Here is a 23,050-nt window from a genome sequence, read left to right as displayed (position 1 = left end):
CACAGGTTCCTGAAACTGCAATTCAAATACAGACGAGAACTTTCAGTGTAAGAGATGCAGTAAATTAAAACATACCCAGCAAATATTCCATGCCTTGAGCAGACTGGATAACCTCAGTGCAAACAGATGAGCTGCTTATTCCATTCAAGGTATCGTTTGCTTTCTTTATGACCTGGTGGAAGCGAGTTTCATGAAATGGTGCTGTTAATTACTACAAACAAGATGGTCACTAACAAATTGTTAAACAAAACAGTGAGGCAAATTAAATAACTGCTATACTCTGTCATGCAGAATGAACATTTGAAAACTTAGCGTATTCCCTCAAATAATTTCACTACTAAAACAGCAGTTTTAAGTGCATGCATGCAGTGCTATCTTGTTGAATAATATAGTTTAAAATATACATTTTTAAATTACTCTGACTGTGAAGTATCACATTACCTGAAAATTAATGGCCTTTCCCCTTTTCATGATGAACATCCTACACTAGGGAGGAAAAGACTGCAGATGAGGTTACACTCTTACCTGCAGGGCACTCTCCAGGCACCTCTGCCACTCATACGCGTACCTCTCACTTTCCTATATGAAAGAGAAGGACAGTTGGAATCTCATTTCTACACACAACTTCCTTTCTCCTATCACCATAGATGTATGTCTAAAGAGATTATTTGCAGGTTATCCACGAAAACTCATAAAATACTTTTTCCTACCTTTCTTCCTCATTTTTTAATTAGTCTCTTTGTGTCTGAATTCTAAAGTTTGATTTCTGGGGCTCAGAACTAGTTTCAAAAGGAAGAAGGTATACAAATGGGTAAAAGCTTGGATTATACATACCTACTCCCAACAAATCTGTTGCAGGTCTGCTCTTAGAGAAATGAGGATCAACAGAATTTAATGAGTCCTTTTACCATTTGCTCCCAATATGAGCAAGAGAAATAACTAACTACAATACAGCCAAAAAAGTTAGGCCATTTCCTAAAGCCAATGGTCTCAGTGCCAAAACTCGGATTAGATTTTAGTTGCAACCAATTTCCAGTTACAGGCTTAGACTGCAAGGTCAAACGATTCAGACAACAGCTTTTTTTTTTCCACGCCATGAGGCTTTACATACAGAAAAAATAAAACTTTTTTTATTAACCATTTCTTGTTCCTAAGAAGGAAACAAAGAAAAGAATCCTTCCTTTATGAACAGCAAAATGAAAACAAAAAAAACTTACCAAGGTTCCATCTTAGTATGATCCTAATTTCAAGCAGCTAATGCCCCTAAGGGCTGGGATACAGAACACTGATGAAAGTCACTGCAGATTTACTTGTATTCTGGATAAGTTCTTACCTCAACCTCCCCAGTTAGGTCTTTGTATTTGTCCCGGATGACAGGCAGAGCAGGTTTCTCACTCAGAGTATTTGACCGATCCCTAAATGGCTGTTCCAGAGCTGGTAAAGGTGAGGAGCGGCTTATTTCTCTGTCACCCAGGCTTAGGCTCCTTTTATGAGACCCTAAAAAGTTTGAATATAAATAAAGCTATTGTTCTATTCAAAGGCAGCAACTACCAAAAATGAACAGAGTGGTACCAAGGGATGTGCTGCTCATCCAGAACAACAAAGCCCTCCATTTACTCAGTGACTGGTACAAACCAGTTCCTAAATTCTCACAAATTTTTGGCACAACAAATTTTCTACTTCTAAAAAGAGCTTAACTCCAAACACCATGGAAATCAGGAGAAGCTTGTTTCCAGCAGCCTTTGGAACACTCCTCATCAGCATATTTCTCATCTGACTAGAACAAATAGCCTCTGGTAAGTGTATGCATTACAAGGTTTTGCCATGGAGCGGGCTTACCTTGAACAGACAGGTCAAAGGTCGCCAGCTCACTCTTGATCATTTCTTCACTGGATTTCACCTTGCCTTGCGATGTTGCCACTAAGAAGTCAAATTTGCTGATTTTTGGCTTCTCACTTTGGAATTCTCCAAAGTCATCTGTGGACTCTCTCTGCGTTTCAGAAGAGATCCCACCAGCAAGGAAGTCTGCCTCTTGATTTGAGTCAGCTGCTGCACCTCGTGCTTCTGACGAAGGTCTTGCAAACTCACCAAAGTCTCCATTGTCATCATCACTTGGACCACTGGATATTGGTCCGGAGTCTTTAAAGTTTGCAAAGGCTGCAAAGGAAACATCCTGTAAAGCATCTTCACTAGAAAACGTCGTCACTCTGGAAACGGTTGTCATGGTGATGTTTTCTGAGCTGCCAAACAAGGTCTCCTTCTTCTGAAGAACAGAAGTAGCTGCAGAGGATCCACTTCCTGAAGCCTGGGCGAAGGAGAACTTCTTGCCCTGCTGAATGTCGTCTTTGTCGGACCAGTCGTAGCTTGCCAGGCTGCTGACTGCAGACCCGCTGTTATAGCTTCCAAATGGGGCGCATTTTAATTCGTCTATATCTGAGAAAAACAAACCCCTGCCATTAGAAGCTGAAGTTCAAACATTGGTCTCTCTACACCATCTAGAAGTAAAAGCAACTCACTAAGAGTCCTAACAAACTGCAGAAGCAAACACAGTGAATCGCTGTTTTGACGAGGCTTAGAGTTGCACAAAATCATCAGAAAGATACCTAAGCACTTAATACAAAAAACTCCATGTACTAAATGTAATCCTTAACCTTTGAATGTTGTCTTATACTTTAGGCTGAACGTCACCATGCCACTATGGATTGCAAAGAAACACTAAAAAGAACATTTCTAGACAATACAGAGTGCACAGGTCACCAGTTCAGTTTCCTGATGCTGGCTACAGAACCTACAACCAAAACATAAACATGAGCAACTCGAGCATCACCTTAGTTCATCTTATCAAAAGCAGCCACGCAGAAAGCAAAAGCAGCTTCCCCATCCTCTCCAGTAAAGTGTTAATATACTTAAGTTTTTTATTCATGCTTTGATACAAATAAGGTATAGAAATGCGCTGGGAGAAGTTACAAGATATAAAGTTGCATTTGTGCTTCTCACAGTTACTGCAGTGCTGTGTGCCTCACTCCTCAATCTTACAAGTTTCAGAAATGTCACAAACATGGCAAAGATCCTGTCTTAACAGAATAAATAGCTTGTGAAAGCTAAGTACAAAGAAAACCCAATTATTTTGCAGAAAGCTCCAAGCATTTATACTCACCCGGCAATTACATGGGCCAACAGGCTCTTCTCACTGCCATAAGGTGTGGCACAGTGTGGCTGCCTACACTGCAGCCAGCAGAGGAGATCAGGGTCTGCCAGGCTGCACCCACTACTCATCCAACTTATCTTTCACATTCAGACTGAGACTGATCCATCACGAAGGCACGTGGGGCCGGGGAGATGTCATTAAAGCATTTTAGAAAAGCCCTTCCGCACTGCACTTGGCAGTTGTTCTCCTGCATTAATGACTGTCAGCGTGGATCAGAGCCTCAGCCGCTGCTCAGTGCCTACAGCTGAACAGTCCCAAAGGCAGAGCGGGTGAGAGCCAGCGCAGCGCTCCCTGGGCAGAGCTGAAAGCAGCATGCCTTTAACTGCACACAGCAGGCACAGCTGGGGCAGGGCAGCCAGGCAGGGAGCAGGCAGAGCCTCCAGCTGCCCTCTGGTCATTAACAGAGGATTAAGCCATTTGAACAACGCATTTCTGCCTTTTGTACTCATTTGACTGAGAGAGGAAAGCATGCCACGCTTTAGGCTACCTTCCAGGCATGAGCCACATATACAGCTAATTAAAAAGACCAACAAATATAGGACAAAATGACATAGTTTAACGGCTATGACAACAAAGCAAAACGTCTCTACGCAACATGTCACCACTCAGATTTTCCTAAGGACAGTCTTCACACAGCAGCTGAGCATGGAGCATCCCCACTATCAACGTTAGGACCTTGAACACATGCAGTAAGATTCCAAAGCGCCATTTGAATATTGGATTTGTAAAACAAGCAGTACACAGGGGAATAAAGAGAGACCAGAGCATCTACTTATGGCAGAGCTGGACAGAAATGGAGTCCAGGCTGGGAAGGGGTTGACCTGGGCTCAGTAGTTTATCCCAAGGAGCCACACCTTGTATCCTTTAATACAAGGCTTTGCTCAGAGAAGTTAAAGGAGAGTTTCACTATCACTAGTGTTAATAAGTGCTGGGATAACCTGCAAACCACTATTAACCCTAAGATCTCAACAGCAACACCCTGCACTGAGCACCCTCCTTTCTTTTTTGACTCCAAAGCATTGCTATTGTTCCAGTGTTCATCAAGATACACAAGGAGGAGTGAGATCTTATCACAGAGATGAGCACAGCCCCTGTGGATGGTGCCATTCAGAAGCTGTTCACCACTGTGTGAATTCATGCAGATACAGAGCCCACCGGTGTAGGTTTAAGAGCAGAGATGAAACACTGCAACAGTTCAAAACTATACATTTCCATGATTCGGATGGCTTCATTGATTACAAAGCATTACTCCAGCGAGTAAACATTCCTAAGTGTTTTGCTCTAGAGAATGATACTGTTCAGAAACAAAAATTATATGGCCAAAGCAATCCTAATGCAATGTATTAGAAAGCACAGAGATGAGAATGTATGTGCCACTGTTTATCATTCACGGCTAATTCGTTTTTATTTAAAAAATCTTATTCTACTGGGGGTGGTAAAAAGAAAGCTATATTTCATTTGGCCATGTGCTGCATTGGTCATGAATTTTGCATAGAAGAAAAATTATGACCTTTGCCATAACAACAGCAAAACTAAAGGCTTATCTCAGCTCCCAGCACATCTCCTGGGTCAGAAAGAGCTTCCCCCGGCGGGGAGCAGAGCAACTCGCCATCACACTAATAAGCACACAGCAGTTCACGTGTGAAAAGCACTGTGCGGCTGAGCCCAGAGCACTCTCCAGGATGCAGTACTCTATTATGGGCACAGATTGTTTTGCTAAGCACTGTTACTTCTCTTAAAGGCCACAGATGCATTTAACGAATAAAAACCTCCAGTTCAAACGCTGCAGTTGTAACTGCTGATGTAACACAGACTTCATTCTGCTGTTACAGCAATCCAAAATCTAAAGAGATGAATTTGCATCAGTAATATTTTTTTCAAAGCAAGACACGACTCAGTGGGAAAAAATGTGAATTAATCGTAATGAAGCATTGCATTTAGCAAAGACACCTGCTGCTGAGCTCCCACATTTCCTCCTTCAGGAAACTTGTTCTGCAGGATCTGAACTGATAAGCATCACATTTTATTAAGAAAAAAAACCAAAAACCAAAGACTAAAACTGAACAAAACTCCAAGGAAATGCCTCCTTTTAAGGATACACAATCTTTTCTCTCAGCTGAGAAGTGGTTTCTTAGCACTTTTTGGAGACTGTGCCACAGAAACAGGACAAATTACTGTGTATTAAAGCCATTGTGCACTGAGAAACCTCTAAGTCTACTAATAGGGAAGCATCAATAGATTTTAGTGAACCATATCATAATAAAACAGTATTCCTTTGTAATCTCACCAGATGTTCCGATTTGTTCCAGAAATCCAAATGCTATTACTCCAAATACAGATAAAACCACGTGGAATTGGCACAGCCAGCTCTGCTTGGCAGGCCCACAAACACACTTTGGGCTGAACGCAATGGACTGGAATCCCAAAGCTCTTAGAGCTGCCTTGGGGAGGAAAGCAGGCAGGTGCACGCTACCAGAGTGCACTGACACTGCACGGATGCAGTTAAAACACAGTGTTTCCCAGTGTTATCTAATCTATAGAATCATGGTTAATACACTGTTTCCTAGTGTTATCTAATCTGCAGAAAAACTTGACATCCATCAGCGGAGCCAACCACAACAGTGTAATTCAGCTTCCAAGTATCAAGGTATGTCTGGAGGCCAGTGACAACCTACAGGCTTCAGTGTCAACCATTGGATCACTTCAGGAGAACCCTTGGCAGCATTAGCTATATGCTAACAAACAGGGAAAAACAGATAATTCTCAAGACTTTAAAATATCTTTGTTATTGTAACCAACACACGATCCTCAGCCTGTTGCTCAGCTGGTGAAGTCTGGAATAGCTCCAAACAACGAGTTGTCCCAACAAACATCTGCTGAACAGCAGCACTGCCATTATGGAGCCATCAAGAATACTGAACAGAAGATACTTGAAAATGAAGGAACAAGGAGAGAAAATCCTTCAAACCTTTTGGAGATAAAACCTTCACTTTTTTTGTTACCACAATGGATGCTACCCCACCGAGAGGCATCAGGACCCCACAGCCAGGAGCTGTGGGGACATGTAAAGCTCTTAGAGCTCTTCTGTTTGCAGAAATATGCTAAATGTCAGCAACTGAGAGAGCAACATAGTCAAGTCTGGACAAAACGTAATAAAGCAGAGTCACAAACATTACTGTCCCTCCTCCAGGTATGATTAGCTGAACAAACACTAAGCACTGCAGAATTCAGCCTCCCAGCTTTATGTTCAAGCCCTTGGTTTAAAAAGCTTTAGGGCTAGACATAATGTGCTGCTACTCTAGAACAGGAGAAGTTTTAAAGACCTAAAGATGGGTGTAACAAAGAAAAATCTGGTTCTGGTGTGTTCTGCTTTTGTGGCAAGGAACAACAAAAACCCAGTTTGCTCTGGCACAGTGCTTGAACTTCATCCCACAGCTCAATCGTTCTCAGCTTTTTACCTTGTCTGCTAATCTGACAATCATCCAAAGCGGTTGGTGGCCCAGGATTTGGAAGAATTCAAAGTGACACAGTTCAGCAACACAAATTGGCAGCTGTCATTTGTGTTTGAAAGCAGTGCAGTATTCAGTAAGCCGGGACCTTCAAAGCAGAAAAGTGAAGCAGGCCCTACACTGCGGGGCACCAATTGACTCACTCCCGATTAGCTAAATAAATATCAGAATACTATTTAGAGGTCTCTCACCAGCAAAGGCCTCCGCAGCAACATGTTTCCAATTGGCCTCATCACAAAGTGGCGTTGTGGCCTTGGCTGGCAGTGGGGAAGTGCAGATGAAGAGACAACAGGACAGAGGTACTTCTGCACCACACAGAATCAGCCCCGCTATGCACACCGTTCCCAGCTGCTCTTGCTGCCCATCCTGCTGTGCAAGAGCTCTGTGGAGCAGCAGCTCACCCACACACAAGCTGGCTCAAGGGGATACCATAACTTTAAACTTTGTCATACATATATAGATTTTTTTTTTCCCCAAGGAAATAGAGGTAATGCTGCTGGATTGCAAACAAATCACACGCCCCCACATTTTCAAAATATGCCAAGATAATATTTATTAACACAGCAGGACTTACAGATCACAAAAGATAGTGATACACAGGAGCTCAGAAGGGTGTTATCAGAATAAAGCATGCAGGTCAATACTTGCAGAAGAGAAATATCAAAGCAGATCTGAGAAGGCACATTCACACAGGAAATGTTTAGTTGAAATTAGACATTAGAAAAGCAGCAAAAAACCTGAAGTTGATTAAAATATACAGAGATCTCCAGTAATGCCAAAGAAAAAGGTACTTTACAGGTTTGTAAGTGCAGCAAAGTGGATAACCCTTTGAGAATACCCCAGGCAGGTATGCTCCGACTGCAGCGTTCGGCAGGATGCAGAACTAATTAGGTTTATAGAAATGACGAGGCGTTAATTAAAAATGCTTGAGTCCAAAAGTGGAACATAAATTTAGTTGAAAAGAAGCAGCCCGGTTCAATTAACAGCATGCAGGCAGTGCTCAAAGGGTTATACGAAGTATATGCAAGAGAAATCAAGCAACATTAGTATAATCTACCTTCCACACAGAGAATTATAACAAAGTTTAAAGAGACAGTATCCCCTTTGGAGAGCTGAACTGAAAGCCTTGCTTCCTGCAGAGCCCCAGAGCAGCCGCCCGGGAGCAGCTGGCCAACATCCTGCAGTTCCCAGCATCAGCAACCCACCTGCCTGGCCCACAGCCACACGACAGCACAGCAGGCAGAAGAGCTCCATACTGGCACATCAGGGACGCCCAGTTGTCCTCCAGCAGCCCCCACCCCTGGCTCTGTGTTGCTCGGGGTGCCGCTTATTGCTTCAAACAGCACGGCTCCCAGTGGGCAGCCTGCTGCTTCTCAGCGGTGAGCACTGCAAAGGGATACTGTCCCTTTTGACATCAGATTTACAGGTCAAAAGTAGTGGAGGAAAAAAAAAATCTGTTTTTTAAATTATGTAAACTGAAAAAAAAAAGAAAAAAGACTCAAACATCAGCAGTTCATAGCTTGAGATGCATCCAACATACACAAAGGAACACGTGAGCACAGGAGTTGGTAACAGCACGGAGCACGCTCTGCTACGAGAGCCAAACAGAATCAAATAATGGAGTAAAACTCTCCTCATGGAAAAAACACCTAGCTTGGCACCATAAGAGAATACAGACTTATTTAATAAAAATAGCTTCTAATTAATACTTCAAAGTCCAAAAGTTTAGCAAGGAGCACATGATCGCCTATAACCCCCTTAAACAAACTGAGAATATCCCTCCTGCCACAAAGAGCAAATTATTCATCACTGATTTCTGGGGCAAAAGCTCACGTACCGTAGAAGAGCTACATAAGTCAAGCTACCACCAAAAGAGGCTAGAAAAATATTACGAAAAAGTGCTTTCAAAACCAAAGTAAACATTCAAGAATACACTGTAGGTGCTACGTTTTTGACAGCTCGCTCAGCTTGGAATTTTACCAAGCTGTAATATGAAAATTAAATGTCTTTGCTAATAAAGTTATTCCTGATATTTTGTACCCTGTTATAGAGTATCTTCCATGTCAAAGTTGCCAACTTAGTTTTCTCTCCCCTACTTAAAAATAGCATATAATGCAAAATTACAGTACTGTATATTTTCTCTACCCACATCTGCAAAAATGGAATAAATATTTCATCTGAGAATTACCAATTCTTGCAGTAACAGCTTTGACATTTGCAGTTTGTATGCTCCCCCCTGTCCAGAAACGTCTCTGACTGTGTAATACTTGTTTCTAGAGCACAGTAATGGTTCCCATATTATTGAAGGCCACAGAACATTCAACTACACCTTATCTTTTTACGTACAAGTGAAAAGAAAAAGCAGGACACTTGGGAAATGTCATGGTATGCAATCAGGTTGGGAATGGTTAATTCATTCTCACAGGAGTACTTTCAGAAAGGGAAATTAAAGAAGGTAAAAGCTTGTTAAGGATAAAATAGAAGTCCTGTGGTTTTAGATCGAGGCCCAGAAGCCATCAATCATGACACCTGCACTATTATTCCAATGAGGGTTTTAATTCTAAGAAGTGTACGCGATACCTGCGGTACTGCAAAATACTGGCTACAGTGATGAAGCCCCATCAGAACAGGGATATATTAGTGTTGGATTACACAGCTTTTCATTAACAGCACATGTGAATGTCTGCTTACCCTTTCAGCAGCACAGAGTGGGTTAAGACCCCAAGCTGAATGCTTTGTTGAAACCAAGAGATTAAAGTGGGACTCTCTGTCATTCGTCTTGCTAATATAAATGGAATGACGTTGTTTGCATTAGAAAATTTTCCACTCAGATTCCTTAAGTGACAGTTGCTAACGGGTACCAGTAATATGATGTTGTCAAATCTTAAAAATAAATGGGAATTGAGTTCAAACTGCTCAATCTACTTATAGTCACCTAACACAAGAAATAAATGCTGCCCATTTAAGGGGCTGTTGGCTAGCAGGTGCACAGATTTAGAAGCCTTTCACTGTTGAAAGACCAGTGCATAATACTGTAACTTAGCACACAGAAGAATACTGGTATCTCCACCATCTATGTTACCAGAGCAATCTAACCAATTCCTCACCTGCTGCTGGCGGATGCTGGCCACTAACTGTTGGCAAATCCAAAGAGCTATCAGACATGACATGCTTAAGATCTCCTTCCACATCAGTCAGTTTCATGTCAAACTGAACAGACAATGCATCTTCAGAATCCTCCTTGCCAACACTGCTGCCACCAATAGAAGGGAGATCCAGAGACTTCACTGAAGCAGAGTCTTCTTTGGCCTGCTTGAAAGCTGCAACTTTGTCTACTAGGGACTTATCCGTGCTGTTGCATGTGGAAGAAAACTTGTTTGAGTGAAAATCAGCAAAATCATCATCATTCTTCACTGAGGAAAGCGTGCTGTCCTTTGTCTCCTCAAAGCCTGCTGCTGAGCCTTCCAGAGAGAGCTGCTTGAAGATGTCATATTTGGTGGGCGTAGTGGTGGTGGCTGAGTTCTGCCCACTCCTCCCTGTGCTGGCAGATGAGCCAGGCTGAGGAACAGGGCTGGTCTCTGCCTTAAGCGCATTGTATTTGTCATCTGGCTTTTGTTCAGAAAACCCACTGCTATTGTTGAAAGCCATGAAATCTGCAAAGTCATCTTGTCCACTGGCTGATGCGCTATTAGAAAATTCCCCAAAAAGGTTGAACTCTCCAAACTCATCAGCTAAGCTTGAGCTTTTGCTAGGTGCTGGCTGGGCAGCGGTGGATGGTGGTGGCGGAAGGGAGGACGGTTTTGAAGCATTAAATGCAGGTGGAAAGGACAGCTGCTTGTTTTCTCCACTAGAAGAAAAAAGGTCCAAGTCTGCTAGATTCAAAGAGGTCTTAGCTTGTGTCTGCTGTTTTGACTGGGCAGGTAAGGAAGGGAAGGAAGTGGGGAAAGTTTTGTCTTTAGTAGGTGGCTCTAATGGCGAGATACTGTCAGCGGTTTTAAAATCTGTGAAGCCATCATCAGTTCCTGCGGCCTTGAATTCTGCAAGGTTATCTCCTGACAGGGAAGCAATGAAAAAGCACTGAGATACAGCAGTGACGTCAAATACATCACACTCACACCATGCAAGCAAACAACTTGTTTCATGCCACGTCAGAAAATTTTAGGCAAACTGTTTAAACTAAGATGTCAGGATGCACACTGAACCACAAACAACTTCTGTGAGCTACATGTGTTTCGAGGTCAGCTATTCTAATAGTCACTCCAGAAAACAAAAACAAACACCTTCATATCTTTCAAACAGTGTCAGTAAACGCAAGAACTTGGGCACCTTCCTGCTTCTGCTGTGCTTGATTACAGTCTTCCAACGAAACCTGGAGATGGACTTCCACGTGAAAGTGATTAACCATAGAATGATTAATCATAGAACGTGGAAGCCCTCAGCTAAACTTTTTACTCAATGTGAGGTAGTGCAATAATAATGTAAAACTACTTAAATATTAACTAGCAATGTTTTCACTGAATTGACAGTAAATATTTTGGTGTCCTATGCAACTTCCTATTTATACACTTTCTTTTTTTTTCTTAAAAAAAGGAACAATTTATTTTAAATGTGAAAAACAACAAATGCTGTTTAACCCATTCACCAGCACATATTTACATAGATTACCTGTAACTTCACAGTACAATGAAATTTAATTACAGGTATCCAATAAACAGATTTTGTTCTTTTCGAGAAATAAACCATTACCTTTTAATTCTTTAGTCACCACGCAGTGCCATACTTTAATCAAGATTTGAAAGACTCCTCCCCTCAGAAGGGGAGCAGAGGACCATAACCATACCTGGCCTGACATCCTTCCGTGCTCCCTTCCCTCCAAATCAATTCACTTGGCCCAACAATAGTGCAAGTAGTTGTGAAATTGCTATTTGCTTACTAAAACATGAACAGCACAGCAAATTACACTTACTGATGAACTGCAAACTTTTCCATTAGAAAGGTAAGCTGGTGAAAGGGTTAAGAATGGTCAGACCTGGATAGCAGGCAAATGTAGTCATTTTCTATATTTTAGGACATATGCAGAAAGATATATTTCATTGCATTGCATTGCATTGCAAGTATTCGACCCTAAAAGGAAGTACTGAACACAGAAATTTCACAAAAGATGGCAAGAGTTTTTAAAAAAGTGACTGAAAAGGAGAATTCCACCTTTGAAAAGCATGGAGAAGGAATGAAGTATGGAAAGCAGTCTTATCCCACAGTCTAGAATTATTTACTAACAACAAACCAAAACTCTAGCCAAATTATAACTCTGTGGAAGTCAGATTAAATTTGTAATACATTTATTTTCTGATATGTCTACTGATCCTACGAGAAAGTAAAATTTACCACTAACTGACATTGCATAAATGAGTTATATCTGGAGAGAGCTTTAGGGAAGGACTGCTTGTATAATCACACAGATATTACATCTCACATGCCATCTAGGTTTTACTTTTCCCAATCAACAAAAATCAATGAAACGTATTTCAAAATGAGTGACTACATTTGTTCTTAGGGCAAAGGCCACAGAAGGTTTAAGTTCTGCCCTAACAATTTTGTGCAGAAGCATCTTATTCCTCTTCCTTCTACGAATCCTGACTTGAAACAGACAATTGTAGCCACTCTTATTGGTTCAGCCTCAAAAGCATCCAGAAGAGATGCTTGTCTCCCAGAAACACAGACTGTGGATTGTTCCAAGAGTCACTGCACTATTCTTTCCAGGATGTTTCCTAATAAATTGCTTGGAGGAGCAGAGGGACTGTTATTCTGCAAATCTAGCAATGGGAACTCTACAGTTCATGGAGAACCACACACACACACAGACACACAAGCCAAAAAAAAAACAACCTCAAAACCACCCCCAGAGCCCCATCCTGCTTACCTCCATACTTGCTCTCTGATGGCTGTTCCAATTCACGGAAAGCACTGTACTTGTCTCCACAATCTTGCAAATGTGAGAAAAAGAAATACATTCACATAAGGCTATTATGAATTCATAATGTAAACTGTACATTGGCATGATGACTCCGATTTTTTTACATCACTTTTAAATCAACGTTGAAACAAGACATATGAAAATACTGTAATAAACTGCCCAGAGTAGTTGCATACTTTCCCTTTTACCTCCAAAAGTAGCTGTACTTTCAGGCTTCTCAGCTGCAATCCCTTTAAACGCAGCATACTTATCAGTGGATGAGAGTGTCTTGTTACCCGGGAGTGGCATTAGTAAAGAAGGAACACTAAAAGCAAGAGAGATAAAAGCAAAGATCCTTAATTTATCCGTAACAAATCTACACTTGGATCACTAAACTTAAGTTTCTTCCCTAAAAACTCTGAACTTCTGTCAGTGTAGATCAGTGAGTTTAGACAGCCACCTATTCAATAGTGTCAGGACTATTCCACAGTTACTTTACGTACTTCTTTGCATTTTGCACATAAACACACACCACTTTGTATAGTAAAACTGCCATCGTGACCTAAAATCACGTTAACAATTGCTGAAAGATTCAGCAGATGCTCGCTTGCCCTCCACACAAGCCTCCTTATAATACACAGCACTACAGAACAACATCCTTTACATATGAATGATGTATTTTACCTCCAGTATATGTCACTCAATACTATGCACATTGAAAACGTGAATGAATTGTTATGGCATTCTTTGGCCTGAAGCAATAATCTTTCTAGAGCCATTTAAATCTCCTTACCAGCAGCCAACAACACCACACAAACCTAGCACTTGCACACACATGCTAACGATAATCAATGATGCTTGCAGATAGACAGCGCAGTGTCAAAAAATATAGATTCTGTTAAAATAATTAAAGTTCATATCACTGCAAAACAGCCTATCAGACATTCAGTCTTGGCAGATGTCATCATTATTCATCTGTACTCCACAGATGGCTTTTTTTTTTTAAATTTTAAATAAAGCTCCATAAGCAATGAGATTATAGCTTATTTAGCTTGTTATAACCTTTTTCTTTTTTTTTTTTTCCCCAAAATTGAATGCTTTTACAACTTTACAACTGAATAAAAAGAACTGCTGCAATGAAGAATAAACACCTTTTATTTTTTTCCCCTTATAATCCCCTACTTCCCACTATGGAGTTTAAAAGCAATGTTTCCGTTGAAACTTTCACTAACCAAACAGCTGTTACCATAAAATGTTATCGGCCACACACTTAACTTAGAGCCCCCTCAAACACACGTGGCTCTATTGATTGACATCAGCAAAATTAAATCTCTTCCATGGGATGTCATTAGGCACAGCGTCACTGAGCAATCTGTTTTAGTATCCTTAGCCAACAGCACTGCTGAGGAAGCATCTAGTAATCACTGCTTACCTGCAAGGTTAGATAGTAATTCTGTCTGCAGCCAAGAATAGATGGTTCAATACACAGAAAACAAGTATATTTACAATTAGGTACCTGGGCGCTATGTAAAATCTTGCCATATGCAGTAGGATTAAACGACACCTTGAAATTTTATTGTCACAGGACTTTGAAAGATTAATTTTAAACTCTCAAAGGCAGTAAGTACACATTTTATTGTGCCCAATTTGCCTGATCCAGAATTACATTTTGGCTGTCTCCCAAACAAAGAGCCAAGATTGTTGAAGGCTGAATGAGATCCAGATTTATAGTCAGCTATCAGAAGTTTATGTCTTGGCCAGAGAACCACAGAAATAAAAACCCCGTCCACTGGAGTTCTCATTCATTTAAAAGTACAATGTCATGTTCTTGACATGAACGCTGGATTCCTTCTTCAGGGTCTGAAGAAAGGCCTTGATGTCAGCAACTGGTTTTTATCAACTCCACCAAACAGTGGGTCAGACTATTAATGGAAGAATACAACACCAAAGGCAGAACTCCTCTGCCCCCGTGCATTCTTTCTGAACAGCTTTATGTTAAATTTTTGCCTGAATTCACAGTATGAAGTAACTTTTTCAATTGCCTGTGCAATAATATAAACAATTGAATACCTATCCACGTGCTCTGTATATGCAATTTACCTCAGCACGGTGGCTGGAATGTTAAAAAATGGGCAACCACCTATGTCACATCAAATGTCATTCTGGATTTAGAAAGCCTAATAGTAGTTGTAACAATCTTGAAAAGAAATAATCAGAGGAGAAATCAGGTGATAGAAGAAAATTACAGGGTAGAAAGCTACCCACAAAAGAAGAAAACATTTAATTTCTTCAAAGAATTCTAAAATACTGAAGAAGTAGAAAACAAAAGATCTGCTACCTGCTCCGGTGCTGTGAGCTGGCTGCTTTGGAGGAGCCAGCTCCATCCCCTTGGAAATCAGCGAAGGAGTCATCTAGGGAGCCAGACTTTGAAGCATCCTGAAACTCTTGGAAGTCATCATCTTCTGGTTTCACTACCTACATTACAAATAATATGAAAATTGATACACCGTTGCCATTCTGAATTGTCATACAGCATAAAAGCAGCTCAGAATAACATGATCAAATCCACAACCCACTCAACATTAGTGAGCAACTCAGTACAGTCAGCGTCTACACTTCACCTGCACCATGGGGTTTATGTAAAGCCATCACACAGCTCTGAAACAGGCTGATACTCCCTGCAGGCCCATATCAGCCATGCAGAGCTCCTACCTGGCTGGGTGGGTAGGAGGGTGCAAAGGTTCCCACTGGTGGTGCTGCAGCTCCTCCCGCTGGTGCAGCTGCTGTGATGCCCATGCCCAGCACAGGCGGCCCAATGCTCAGGGGCATGGAGACAGGCGGCCCCGTAGGCAGCAGGGGCTGCTGGCTCACTGCAGAAGGCAGCGGCAGAGGAAACCCAGATAAAGTAGGGACGGGGGCAGCTGGAAACTGGTTTAACATATCAGGACTTGCTGCAGGTATTCCTCTCTGCAAAGGCAGAAAAAGAAAAGACAACCATATGGGACACATGAGCAAAAAGGCACACTGGACTCACTGTCGTTTTGAGCTTGTATTACTGAAACTAAGAAAGAGCAAGGTTTCATTCCAGCTTCAATTAAATCTTTCAAAACAAACAAACAAAACGTGACCAAGATCCTATACTAAAAGAGTGAATCCTATCCAGCACCCTGGCTGCTGGGTTTATGCTGAGGGTAATGACAACTTACTGGCTGAGCAGAGGCGTTTGACAGCATTCTTGTTCAGCCTTCAGTACATCAACCTAGTGTGCAATGGCGAGAAAAGCCATGCTGAAACAGGTGGGTACCATACACACCAGCCCCATAAGATCAGTTTGGATCTTTATTGCTCAAAATGCTTTTATCTTAAGATTTCATACAGGGCTGGTATTTGGAAATAAACTGATAAGAGATGATGCTATGTTGACAAACAACAGAAGCCTCAAATTTACACTGCCCTGGTTCAGGAGAGAAGTAACAAGTTTACTTTCACACACTTGTTGCTCACAAACTGAAGGGATACAGAATCCGTACAGTTTGAGATCAATTGTGTAACGACAGAAGAAAAACATTCCGTGCTTTCCATCAGAAATACTCACACATACTGCTATGTGGTGGGTACATTTAAGAACCATCTTCAACTGACATTAAAGAAAGGAGAAACTGGGATATAAGTACTGGGATGTAATTACAGTCCTCTCAAAGCCACGAGGGAAGTCTCTCCTCTGGATTTCAGCAAAGTAGCAAAGTATTTTTATTACAGGTGTGGTATAAGACCCACCTGCGGTGATACGCAATAATGGTGGATTAGCCAATCTTTGCACACTAATCCCCAAAGCCTTAGTCATACCTGAGTTACCGCTATCATTGCCAGGACAGCATAGAGCTCTTCTTTCGTAAGCTTCCCAGGGGTGGTTCTGTTGGCTAGAGCCCATATTTGTCCAAGAGTCTCCCTGGGCAATCCAGATGACATCAGTATGGGATACAGCTTAGCAGTATCTATCCCAGCAGGAGTCAAAGTTGTCTCTAAAATTTTCTTATACAGTTCTGTTACAAAGGAGTCAGTATTAATCAGGCAAATTGCTTTTCTCAAGTAAATTTAAGATTGCTTTTCAATATCAAATTCCTAAATCAACTTAGTAACATGGAAGAGCTAAGATAAGGCAACAGCATTCAGATCTTGTACACTATCATCCCTTTTCACCTAAACAAGTTAGTGGAAGCTCTTAAGGCACAAGTTTAAACAACCAAGAATAATATTTTATACAAAATACAGTTAGTGCTTTATTTCAAAATACGTTTCTGTAATGAAATTGTGGGATAATCTACATTAAAAGATAATCCTAACAGCTTCATGTACTTAAACTTCAGTGTAATCAATACTGATTGCAGCATTTCATTCTGTTTCCAGTGCTATTTGCATGAATAAGGTAAATAGCCTTAAGATGTGAACCTGCCTAATTACAAGAGATGCCAAAAGCAGTCTACCTATGAAAGCAATTTTGTCAGAAGCAGCAACCTCTACTAGCATGATATGCTTTCATAACAATTCTGAACATTTAATATGCTTAAAAAAAACCCTTTCTTCAAATGCAGACAAATATTACAAATATGTATCTCGGCAAAAATATGGATTCATTTGATGACTGAAGAAAAATGCTTCAATCACCAACAAAGGCAACGCAAGCACACATATTCATACTTTACATTGCCCACTTAGTTAAATGCCTGCTCTCCTTGCTTACCTGGAACCAAGCTATCATTGTAAATCCAGGGAGGCATCATTTGCTGAATTGGATCCTGTGAAGGGAATACTCCAACACCTAAAGGTTTTCCATTTAGTTTGAAAAAGAAAGACACAGTTGTATTAAGACATTCAGATTCAGAGTACAGAGGTCTTTGAGACTAGATCTTAGTTTGTCAGCATCATTTAGCATTTCAAGCACAGTTTTCAGAGGAAAAACAGCTACTGCATAATATATTTCAACATAATGACTAGAATGTTTTGGGGTAGCAGCAAGAGCACTGCTATGTACACAAAGAAACAAGGAGCTCCTGATTTGCCAAATTTCTAGTTGCACAGAACTCAACTCTCATAACCTCTTACAATTGCACAACAGCAGTTCTGTGAGCTGAGCCTTCCCATCACTATGAGGGCTACTGGTGGAAAAACAAATCCATGCTTATCCAAAGGGAATCATAAGAACCACTCACAACATTCCACCAGAAAATCCTTAGCAGGGAAACACACAAATAGCCCATCAAACTGGATCTTAGCAAGTTCTTTTCCCATGCTCACAGAAAGGTATCCTTTGCCTCACTGTTCCTACACCTCATATTCAAAAGAAACCATAGCTGTCTTCACTATTACAGACTTCCACGTGATCTGCAACAACTTTGTCAATTGGTTACTCTCTTCTCCACTACATTATCTCTCACCAACCAAGCAAGCAGTGGTCATCTCTAACAAAATCTGAACTGGAACTAAAGCTGGTGTAGCTTTTGAAATCATCTCTTAAATAGAAATCGTTTTAGACATAATGCTATGAGTGGTAAGTGTATGGGAAATAATTTTAGAGAGCATATCTGTTTCTCCAAGAAAGATGGCAGAACATTACAAAACAGAAAACCTGATTAAACAAACATGTTAAATGTGATTGCAGCAGTAAACTCACGTGGGGAAAGTCCAGAGCAAAATCACAGCTGTTACTTTTAGCAAGGAGCAGGAAGCCCTGGTATATTATTCAAGCAGGCGTTCAGAGCAAAATTACGCAGAATTGGTCTTAGAATTAGTGTACAGAGTGTTAGCATTCAAGCAGCATCTTATTAAATTCTGTCAAATGTTTCATTTGCTCACCACACTCTTCAATTGCTATGTTTTGTTCTGAAGCCTTGTGCACCTCTGCAGCAGTGGTACCACTCTCATGTCCACCTACAAGAGCCCAGTCATTGACGGCTAGACTGGGATGAGCTTGGCCTGCAGCCGAGGCTTTGTGCCCAACTTCGGATGATTTAAGTTTGGTTTGCTCTTGTTCAGATTCATTTGAGCCATTATCTAAGACTTTCTCCTCCAAGGAAGAGCCTGAATGAACAGCAGGAGGAATTATTTGTATTTTGTTATTAACCACTCAGATCACAATTCCACGCCTGAAAAGAAGTATTACTGGCACAACCAACAGATTATCAGACAAGGACCTATCCCATCTCAAAACAGTAGCACCGCCCTGCTCAAATCCTTTATGGCCCAATTCTGCTTTTCACTTGTTATGCATACACAACAACTTCAACTAATAGAAAGAAACACATAAGGAATACATGAAACCATTTCCTGTATTTGGGACACCACTGCATAATCACCTAGATCATGCAAAGAATGATTTAAGGCTCAGGTCAAATACCTGCTTATATATGCTAAGTTCTTCATGTTAATCTTACCTACACCTGCTTAGCCTCCAAGAAAAGAAACACACAAGCATTCCACATCAGCACAATAATTACTTCTTATACCATCATTTCAACTATTCTATCACACAGACTTCATATAATGCTAGCACACACAACTTAATACACTTGAGAGAGCCAGATGCATATTTAGCATCCTTAAATCCACACAGCTTGCTTTTACAGTGCAGTTCTAAGGAAAGCAGGAAGGGGACATCTTTCCTCATGGATCAGCAGGCTTCTACTTCACTGCCTGTATCTTTCAGCCAGACTGAAGGGAAAAACAATAAACCAACCAACCAAATAGGTAAAGAGACTGTGTAGCTTTACAACAAAAAGTGATGTTATGAAAAATAAAATAAAACTTCAGAGTTACCTGTTTTATGGATATTGGGTGAAGATGCAGAGGTAGGAAAATAGGGAACGTGACCATGCAGGATGGATAACACTGGAGTCTGGGCTGGAGGGAGAGGTTGGACCACAGCCTTTTCTGAAAGCAGCTGTCCAGCCTCTGTGGCAGAATGGAAAGGCTGAAAAGGCTGAGAGGTGGGCTGAGGCACCGCTCTGGGGCTTTCAGTAGGCCCTTGTATAAAGTCACTAAATTCTTCATCATTGAGAAAAGAAGAGTGGGAAACAGATACAGCAGAATGGGATGATGATGTGGGATGATCTGTAAAATGGAATGAACACAGTGCAAAGTGAGGAGGAAAGTTAAGTGGAAAAGTAGAGAAAATGACAAATATAGCCATAAATAGCAAGTGAGTGAGGAGAAAATGTGGTGGATATATTATTTGACAGAAATGAGAATGGTGACTACTGTCAGCATAGCAAACACATAAGGTAAAGCTGAGAAGCCTCTTCCAACCATGCATCTTCTCTCCCAGGTGTAAATACTGTGATTGAATCTTGATTTTTAAAACCAGCTATGGAAGCATTCAATTTGTTTCAAACAGATTGAGTCAAAACAAATCAAAAGGAAATATTTCAAACTAGAAATGTTGGGTAGAGACCAAGGCAGGGGAGAGGTTCCCCCTCAAAGACGCGTTTTATCCTCAGACACTCAATAATAAACCATGAGATACAAAAGAAACATGATATTCCTTTAGAAAGCTTTCTGTCTGATCCCTCCCTTAGTCACCCATTTTAACGCAGCAGGATGGGAAATTTAACAAACAATGGGAGATGTTAGAAAATCACTTGGAACCTAAAAATTATCAAAGCGCAAATCCGCAGCAGAGAAAGATTTTACATGGGAAAATTTTTGTTCAGATAAGCTTCATTTAGGCTACACAGAGCAAGCTGTATTTTAACCCAAAAGAAATTTCTAGCAATAATTGTTATAAACATAGTAATTACTGAGAAGAGAGAATACCAAAGGCTTTGATTTGACCATGCCCAGGCAATGGTAAAAAAAAAGAAAAAGAAAAGCTATTACAGTACTCGAAAGTCTTTACACAAGGTTTTGATCATTCTTAACACTTTTATAGCACTTCTCAACTTCAAAAGCACTCTGCAAAACATTAATTAATGCTTTGACTGGAAAAGAACTCAATTATATGAGTTAGAATGGAAGCATAAAGAAAGTTATTAACACTGGACTTAACATCCATTATCAATTCCCATGATGTTTCACAGTAAGCATTTCACATTACATTTTCTTTTAAAGATTATCAAATCTTCCAATGAAAGCTGAAATCTAATATTTCACCCCAAGTGAGTGAACAGTTGTTACGATGATGCTCGAATTTACAAAACATTGATACATTCATATTCCATATTGTCAAATAAAAACGCTTCTTTCATTTGGTTCCTTCTGCCAAGGATTTCAAATACTAGTTTTATTTTCTGTTGGAAGAGAGAAAAATGACAAACCTGGCTTTTTTGGATGCGATGCTGGTGTTGGATGCATTTTAGCATCCCTAGAAAAACCATCCAAATTTCCTTTAATGGCTTCCAGTGCATCATCTCTGCTTTTTTCACCTGTCTGAAACGTTTTGGAAAGAAAATAAATATATAAAAAAATAAATCTCAGCACAATTCAGCTTCCTTCCAATACCCACACTTGCTCAGCACAAGACTTAGCACTGCCTGCTGTTAAAGTAAACCCCTCTTTCTCCAGCAACACCTGAAGCATATTAACAGTAGCCCCCACATTTAGAAAGCATGTATTCTGCAGGCTACACAATAACAGCACCTCTCAGTCTTCTGACAGACACTTTAGGCACAGAAATACTACATAAACCTTAGTCAGTTACTTGTAGTCTTACAGGTATGAGCCTCAGAGCTCACTGGGAGGGCCCAAAACTTTGGATAAAGTTAACAATCAAGCAACCAAACATTCTGTTTTCTAGAAATCTCAGCCTGTTCCCAAATGCTACACTCCACGTTTGTTTGAATTTATTTTAAAAAAGTTGGTTTTCATTTGCAGACTTTGTTTGCATTGCAACAAGAGAGTGCAAATGACTGAATACTGCAGATGCTTTCCGAGATCTGATGTATCACACAAGTTCCCCACTCACTTCCCAAAATGAAGCACCCCATTAAAAGCCACTGAAACAGCCTCAAGGACACCAACATTGCCTTTACTGTTTAGGACCCACCTTAGGTTTCACACTGCTTAAGAGCCTCAGCTTTTGCTTCTGCTCTTCAAACTGGCGCCGTTTTCTTTCTTCTTCTAAAAACTTCTGCTGGTGCTCAAACCTCTTTCTGAAATTATTTAAAAAAATAATAATCTAAAACCAGTTTTTGTTACAATTTCCACATCCAACTTCTGCTAGATTCTCTTCCATTTATTCTAACTCAAATTCAGCTGGCTCAGTGCACATATCTACTTTCCCTCAGAATTGTTTAACAGCTACTGTTAATTTTATAGATTGCCCTCAAGTGCAATAGAACTATCTCAAAACTGTTCCACAATACTAAATGAACTACCTTTCTAGAGAAACTGTGGTTAATATTCTTGCTATGTGGACTACATTTCCAGGCCACATCTCCCCCTTAACATAAATAAACACACAAGCATAAATAAATAAGGAGAACAACCCCAAGAGCAAATGAAGCATCACTTACTGTTGTTCCTCTGCAAACTGCTTCTGCATGTCAGGGGTATACTGTGGGGCTGCTGGCCGCATTCCTATGAAAGAAGCCTGTCCCATGTAAGGCATTCCAGTTGCTGGCATTGGCCCTAAGGGCATGCCACCCTACAACAAAATTAATAATACAGCTTTGAGGGGTTTTTTTTCCTCCACAAACAAAGCCCAACAGCTGACAGTTACATCCTGCTAAATGACAGACTAGGTAGATCTCATAAAATTCAGAGCTGTTACAGAACAAGGCAGCAATCATTCAGTAGGTGGCACTCTTCCCTCTCAATGATGAACCACAATTGTTAAGATTTTAGCACGATGGCTTTCTGAGCAAATGCAAAAATCAAGACATAAAATCGACACAATTGAGGTGAAAACATTACAGGTATCCTAACCAGAGCCATGCACTTGGGTTTCCTTGTTTGTTTGGTTTTTTTTAATGTAGTTTCCTACTCCAAGTGATGCAGAATATTTCTAAATTCCATGCTGGGCGTACACGCTTTTAACCAACAGCAGGTGCTGGCAGGACTGGGTCTGGTTACTTCACAGCAAAAGCTCATCTGGGTGTCCAAGGAGGCAGAGAATATACAGCAACAGCACAAAGGAGACTTAGCCAAATGGACTGCAAGCAATGAGAAATATTTGATGATAAATATATTCTGGTGTGGTGGCAGCAGCAAAGCTTGCTTAATATAGAAGGAGCCAGAAATTAAATTACTTTTATTATCATTCATTTTGTTTTTGCTATCGGAACACATAGGAAGAGAACAAATGCTATTATTTTTAGACTAGCTCTCATAAAACCATCTTCCTGCTATAAATTTTAAGAAATTATTTTATTAATGTCCAGGTGGGGG

At 40.6% G+C, this 23,050-nt stretch overlaps 1 protein-coding gene across 11 annotated transcripts in view; it reads right to left on the bottom strand.

The window, feature by feature from the left end:
• The window catches only part of SYNRG (synergin gamma), a 35,955-nt gene that overhangs the window by 7,692 nt on the left and 5,213 nt on the right, over positions 1-23,050 (bottom strand). For 3 of the 11 annotated variants that reach the window (XM_085521976.1, XM_015881134.3, XM_015881135.3), the window contains exons 4-19: positions 22,177-22,307; positions 21,708-21,813; positions 20,980-21,091; positions 19,484-19,777; positions 18,524-18,748; positions 17,412-17,489; positions 16,517-16,713; positions 15,383-15,637; positions 15,009-15,145; positions 12,880-12,995; positions 12,638-12,700; positions 9,825-10,769; positions 1,840-2,433; positions 1,334-1,497; positions 526-579; positions 76-172 (exon numbers count right to left, since the gene is read on the bottom strand). In XM_085521976.1, the coding sequence (XP_085378102.1) occupies positions 76-172; positions 526-579; positions 1,334-1,497; positions 1,840-2,433; positions 9,825-10,769; positions 12,638-12,700; positions 12,880-12,995; positions 15,009-15,145; positions 15,383-15,637; positions 16,517-16,713; positions 17,412-17,489; positions 18,524-18,748; positions 19,484-19,777; positions 20,980-21,091; positions 21,708-21,813; positions 22,177-22,307 (3,568 nt within the window). Of the gene's footprint in view, positions 1-75; positions 173-525; positions 580-1,333; positions 1,498-1,839; positions 2,434-7,953; positions 8,193-9,824; positions 10,770-12,637; positions 12,701-12,879; positions 12,996-15,008; positions 15,146-15,382; positions 15,638-16,516; positions 16,714-17,411; positions 17,490-18,523; positions 18,749-19,483; positions 19,778-20,979; positions 21,092-21,707; positions 21,814-22,176; positions 22,308-23,050 lie in introns of those variants that run through there. The other 8 variants (XM_085521979.1, XM_015881140.3, XM_015881141.3 and 5 more) reach the window with 5 other exon arrangements.

The sequence above is a fragment of the Coturnix japonica genome, chromosome 22 (genome assembly GCF_054131305.1).
Source record: "Coturnix japonica strain WE chromosome 22, WE-NBRP24, whole genome shotgun sequence".
In the NCBI taxonomy this organism is placed as follows: Eukaryota; Metazoa; Chordata; class Aves; order Galliformes; family Phasianidae; genus Coturnix; species Coturnix japonica.
This window is presented reverse-complemented; position numbering and strand designations above follow the sequence as displayed.